General features: G+C 41.0%; 1 protein-coding gene across 1 annotated transcript; it reads right to left on the reverse strand.

The window, feature by feature from the left end:
* Nucleotides 1-302: 302 nt before the first annotated feature.
* On the reverse strand, nt 303-5,825 carry LOC100283790 (nucleoside diphosphate kinase 2). Its single transcript, NM_001156689.2, has 7 exons — nt 5,546-5,825; nt 2,985-3,038; nt 2,030-2,116; nt 1,336-1,416; nt 1,127-1,239; nt 944-993; nt 303-638 (listed from the first exon to the last, which is right to left on the reverse strand). Exons 1-7 carry the CDS (start codon nt 5,759-5,761, stop codon nt 571-573), a joined length of 669 nt encoding a protein of 222 aa, NP_001150161.2. The 5' UTR covers nt 5,762-5,825; the 3' UTR covers nt 303-570.
* Nucleotides 5,826-6,582: the final 757 nt, after the last annotated feature.

The raw sequence follows: 6,582 nt of genomic DNA on the forward strand, positions 1-6,582 counted from the left end.
ACCACATAATATTCCTAGGTATTTTATCATAGACCTTTTTCAAATTGATAAAAACCATGTGCAATTTTTTTTGCTGCTTATATCACTTCATGACTTATCTTATTAAGAAAATTACTTCCATGATTGACCTTCCTATATTAGATATATAGTAAAAATATATCTAGAAAAACTAAAACAACTTGTAAATGAATTACAAATCAATTCAAGCGCATAAGGGTTCAAATTCAATGTCCAAGTAAATCAAAATTCCTTCTAATAAACTTAACCTTATGTAATGGCAATAACCGAACGAGGCATTAATTAATTGGACCAGAGGAAATACTAATTTATTACTGTAGTAGAGGGACTTTATTACATGTAAATATGACAAGAAATTAGCTTCTCAACATGAGCAACTGATCAAAGGTTTCAGTTGCACAAATCCTCAATCCTCAAAAAGAACCGATAATTCAAGCCCTCATGAGCTAATTACTTAGCCGAACTAAACTCATACACTCTTGCATGGCTCCTTGAATCAAGACGAACACAAAAAAAAACATTGAATACAACTCTGGAAATGATTAGCAATAGTTATTCTATAAGCCACGGTGCTTGAACTGATTCCCATTGGCAGACCTCGCCTTCTTTGAACCACAGTTCTGCAAGTAGGAAAGTAGTCTGAGCTCGTCACCTCATATTGTTAAGAATAATAGCTGGCAGGCCAAAACAAATTTAGGTTCGAGTTAATCTGCAAGCCGTATCACTAAGTACATGACACCATCAGTTTTGTATTATTAATTAATCCTGCTCCTGATTGTCATGTCAACCAACAGTTCTCAAAGTTTGAACAAAACACTACTATAGCTTGCCACTCCAGTGCCTTGCCAATTGTTTAAAATGATCATTGACTCAAGAAATCACCTAAAAGCGGCATAGAATCATACTGAATTATTGCAGAACTCACCAATTTCACGCTTGCCATTATCAGGACTATCACTTCCATGGACAACGTTCCTGAAACGTCCCATTCCATCATAATTTTTTTGATATGCAGGTAAAATGTAAGCACATTCCAACTAAAGTTTAACAGGTGAGTTACATGATTAAATATTACAACATAAACACATGAAAGAGGGTGACTGCCAACCTTCCAGTTTGAACTGCAAGATCACCCCTTATAGTCCCTGGTTCAGCTTGAAGGGGGTTAGTAGCTCCTATTAATTTCCGAGCTGATGCAACAACACCATCACCCTCCCAGGCCTTTACAGAATAGAATAGCAAGATTGTAGCTGTGAACTTTGCATTGGTCAAAGTTTGGAGTTGCAAATATGTCTATCCCATAAGAAAAATATATACCATGCAGACAACAGGGCCAGAAGTTATGTAATCGATCAGCTTAGGAAAGAAAGGTTTATCCTTCAAATCCTTGTAATGCTCCTGAGAGAAAAGGAAGGGTGAACAAGACAGAGTATATGAAAAGTATTATGACTGAGCTGATTCAACATAATGAACACCTGGGTCCATTTTTTATGTGAAAACGAAGCACAGAAAGAATCAAAGATAGGTTGACTAGATTCCATTGGTGTTTTAGTGAATGTTAACATAAAAGATGAAAGTGTTAAGTTAATGACAAAGGGAGATGTAGGCAACGTCGCTATCAACAATTAGTACTAAAAAACACAAGACAGAGCACTCACTCAAAGAAAAAGAACGATATGGTTCAGGCAGCAACTCATTCTAGCACTTAATATAAGAAAAAATGGTAATCAAGCGCTATTACAGCATCAGATCAGTACTTAGCACACCAAAAATCAAAGGTACACAATAAGAATACGAAACTATCTGAATATCAGGAACTTCTTTAAGGGAATAACTGATAATAATAGAAGAAAAGTTGGACGGTATTTCTATGTAGAAAGGATACACATAAGGGTCCTAAGCTAAAATTATAGCACTGGGAGGTATATTTGACAGACAAAGATGATAATGATGAGCAACGTTGCAAGAACCACAATAGTTGTGCAACATTGATGTGTTTCGAGAAGCAAACCTGCGCCAAGTCCTTGGGGCACTGGAAAAGTTTTAAGCCTTTCAACAAAAACCCTTTCTTCTCAAAGCGAGAAATAATCTCTCCAACCTATATGCATCAGATACATTATGTTTTATCTGAACTGAAACATGAAAGAAGGTAAGGAATAGCACCATACTGGCAAAAGTGTGGGTGTGATGACTTTGTGATGTGGGCTCTGGATAAGCACAGGCATTTCATTACTATATCTTTGTACATGATTCTATCCAGCAGGGGGATGCCTAGTAGAGTTGGTATTATTTGAAAGTGTAAGATCACTCTGAAAATTTAATTCTTCCTTTGGCAAGTTTTCAATAACAAACTTCAAGTAGCGCAAACTCTAATTAGTAGAGGGGTTGGAGGGGTAATAGAAATTGCTGTATATGTGGAGTTCCTGAATCGGTTGGTCATATTTTCTTTAAATGTGCCTTAGCTACATTGATCTGAGCAATTCTGAAAGTGGTGCTTAATTTGGCATCTGTTCCAATGTCTATAAAGGAGTTCTCCGATGTCTGGCTTCAGGGCAAGTGGCCCTTACCGATTCGTTTAGTCAAGTTTCTTTTTGCGGGTTTTGCTTGGGCTCTTTGGACCACTAGGAACAAGATGGCCACATAGAAAAGATTCTCAAAAGCTCCAACTGATGTAATCTATGTTGCTCTATCCTTGTTGCAGAAATGGAGTTTGTTGTTAAATGAAGGGCACATGGAGCGTCTACTCCAAGAGAAGGACAAGGTTGTTTGTTGGATGATTTGCTTTTAGCCCGAATGTGTTGAATGTTGATGTCTACAAGATCTAAACTTGTAATAGGGCTTGTTCTGTTTTGATCTTTCCTTGGAACTGGTATACCCCAGCATTGTACTCATTACTGCTTTCTTAAAAGCTGAGGTTTTTGCTCTTTAAAAAAAAGTATGGGTGTAGGGAACTTGGGAATGCATACCAGACCACGCTGAACACCATCTGGTTTGATCATAATGTAGCTTTGCTCAACCTCCTACAGATTGTAAGTTCTTGTTAAGCAAGGTCTCATCGTGGAAAAGTAAGGGACTAAATGAAATTGAAGTAGAGTGCTCAACTTATCATAATTGATGTCAAAGGATATCAACGTCGTCAAAAAAATTCAGACGTGTCACGAATTCTAAACTTACACACAGGCACCGTTGCCCTGTGAGACCTAGGCTTGGGCCTTTTTGGTCCATGCTTTGGCCAGGGGACAGATGAGGATATTGTTTTACCCTTAGGGCTAATTTGGCAACTCCATTTTCCCAAGGGATTCTCATTTTCCTAAGGTGAAATGAACTAATTTCCTTTGGGAAAAATGAAAATCTCTTGGGAAAATAGGGTTGCCAAACTAGCCCTTAGGCTGAAATTTTTCCCATCGGGAGCTAAACACAAGACCTGAGGGGGTGCTACTCGAGGGCTCTAACTGTCTCATCTAGAGGCTTTTCCAGTAAAGTATGCAACACATATGGCAACAGAAATAAGACATTCTGTAAATTCATGATAAAACCACTGACAAACAACAACTATAACCACGATTATAGTGTGTAGGGATATGTTTGTGTGAAGAGAAAGCATGGTGCACTAAGTTCATTTCAATGTGTGCCTTTATAGAGTTCAACGACAAATGTGAGATCAGTTCCCTAAATGAATCACCGATGACTGACCATGGTTATTAAAACGTCGTTTAAACGACGATTAAGCGTCGTTTAAACGCTAAAACGTGATTAGCGGCTAAAGCGTCCGCACGTTTTACAAAAACGCGTAGAACGTCCGTTCTGGACGTTTAAACGACGTTTACACGTCGGAACGTCCGTTCTAGACGTTTTCTCTGTTATTTGGACGTTTTACGCGCCTATACCCTAGTGGGCCTTAATGGGCCTTTACCCAGCCGGCCGGCTGATCCACCGCGCCCAGGAGCCGCCAGACGCCCTTGCGCGCTCCAGCCGCCATCGCGCCCAGACGCAGAGTCGCGCCGGGAGCCGCCAGACGCCGTCGGCCGCCCTCCAGGCTCCAGGTATGCCGCCGGGCCCCCTCCTACCTCCTCCCTCCTCTCTCCTCCCTCCTCCATCCGCCCTCCAGGTATGCCGTCGGCCGCCCTCCATGCTCCAGGTATGCCGCCGGGCCCCCTCCTCCCTCCTCTCTCCTCCCTCCTCCATCCGCCCTCCAGGTATGTCGTCGGCCGCCCTCCAGGCTCCAGGTATGCCGCCGGGTCCCCTCCTCCCTCCTCTCTCCTCCCTCCTCCATCCGCCCTCCAGGTATGCCGTCGACCGCCCTCTAGATAGATTGGTTACAGCAGTAAAAAAACATAAATCAAGTTGCAGGCACCACTCCTGATCCAGTGTAATAACTCAGTATCAAGATAATTGAGAGACAACAACTGTAGCAACAAAATCACAACCCAGCATCAAACCCGATTTGCACATCGAGAAATTCAGAACTAGTGTGATAACTGAGTATCTATTTGGTTTGTGAACTCAACTTATGTATGAACTTATTCTATATTTGAAATTCTATGTCAAGTCTGAAAAGACGTTTCAACGTTCGTTTAAACGTTTAAACTTTGAAAAGTTGGTTCATAACGTTTTAACGCTTTAATAACAATGCTGATGACCTGAATCTGGACTTTCAGGGGCTAAATGGATGAAAACAACTAGCACTATTTATGAAATCACATGTGCCTGAGATTTATGTGGAGAAAATGATTTCCTATAGCGTCAATAAGAATTGGTGCAAGGACTAGATTAGGCTTGATATCTTTAGAAAACAACTCAGATGTCTTTGCTATGTTTTGAAGATCTGCTGATACAACAAAACTAACTAATTTGGAAGCAGTTGGAATTCCACAATGTATCACTAAACATGTGTAAAAGCGTTGCACATATCATGTTTTAGTTGAAAAATAGGCTGGCAGAAAAAAATTGCTTCCATTGTAAAATTACTACAAGTGTCCACTGTCCAACACATGGCGGGATAATTTCAGCAACCCTGCAGTCAGGGTCAGGCCACAGGTATCCTTGTATTCGTCAAAAGAAGGCATGGTCAAACTTTGACTGGAAACAAGGAAAACATTACACTAGGGCCACATAAGGTCCAGCACATGGTACAGGAGACACGTTGTGATTACTACATACAATTAGCGAGGAAAACTTGAGTCCTCTTGATAATTTACAAAAATTGAGCATGTTCGAATGGTGTATTTTCAGCGTTGACTGCAACAGGAAGGCCAAAAGCTCAGTGTCAACTCATTCCTAATTCCTGGCAGAATGATCGTAGAGAATTCAAGGGAAAAAAATCTAAGTGAATGAAATAAAAAATGGCACATTTCGCAGTGCATTTCCCTTTAGTTCAGCTGCTCTACATAACCTACCCACAACTCCACAAGGCACTAGACTATAATCCGAAAGGTATTAGCGTATTCGAAACAATATCTCCATATTCAAGCTCATCCAATACCAAAAGATTAAACGAAGTCAAACCAAATATGCAGGGGAGACCAACCGAGGAGGCGACGATGCGCCGCGGGACGGCGCGAGCCCTGGCCGCCCTCCCGCTCCCCGCCGGCGCCGTGCTCAGCCCCAGCCCGAGCCGGCCGCGGGGCGTCGTTGAAGCGGCGGCGAAGGAGAGGGACGCCGTCGGCCTCAGCGCGCATGAGGGCCGGCGAATGGTCCCAGCAAGGGGCGGCGCCGTCCTCGCGAGAGCCGACATGGTCTCCATCCTTTACCACGAGTCCGTGCGAGGCGAGAGCAGAGCAGAGCACAGCACGCGACTTTTGGATTAGGAGAACAGCACAAAGGCGTCCTTCCTTTTAACAGCCAGGAAGCCAACCCACCTGTTACCCCAAAATTCTCCGACTCCAACTACTCTGTCCCCACCAAGTTTTTATTTTTTTTTCTTATAGCTTACTTCTCCCTTTTTTAATTATGAAAACAAAAATGTTCGGCCTTTTACATTTTCTTGCATACAGCCTTATAAATTAAAAAAAATAACAAACATCCACTATAAACATTTTCCAAAAAAACATCAACTAGAAGCTCCCTCTGATTTGACGTTGGACCTCTATCTATGGCTTGCAAAGATTTACATAGCCACCACTTCTAAGAATATACATACCGCAATGACCTCATGTTGAGCTTGGTGTTTATGCAATAATCTTTAGAATCTGAGCAAGTATGTTTCCATAAAAAGAACCTGCATAATTTTGATAGTTTTGGTTTAAAAGCAAAGACAACATCATTGCGACAAAACCAAATAGACCAAAACATTGTTTTTGCTTTGATTTATTCCCTTGTTAGCAATCCAAGACCCAGTTATATGACTAATACTGTTGAGTCTCTATTTAAGGCAAAGTAAATAATTTTCTAAATATTTTTAGCAAGATAACAATCAAATAACATATATTGAATAGTCTCATTTTGATTAAAAAGATGCATTTCGAACTACCTTTCCAACCACGTTTAGCTAAGTTATCTTTAGTGAGATTAACTCCCTGCATAAATACCATAAAAATTATTTTTTAGAGAAAGTTTTAGTCTTCA

This window comes from Zea mays, chromosome 10, assembly GCF_902167145.1.
Source record: "Zea mays cultivar B73 chromosome 10, Zm-B73-REFERENCE-NAM-5.0, whole genome shotgun sequence".
Lineage (NCBI taxonomy): Eukaryota > Viridiplantae > Streptophyta > Magnoliopsida > Poales > Poaceae > Zea > Zea mays.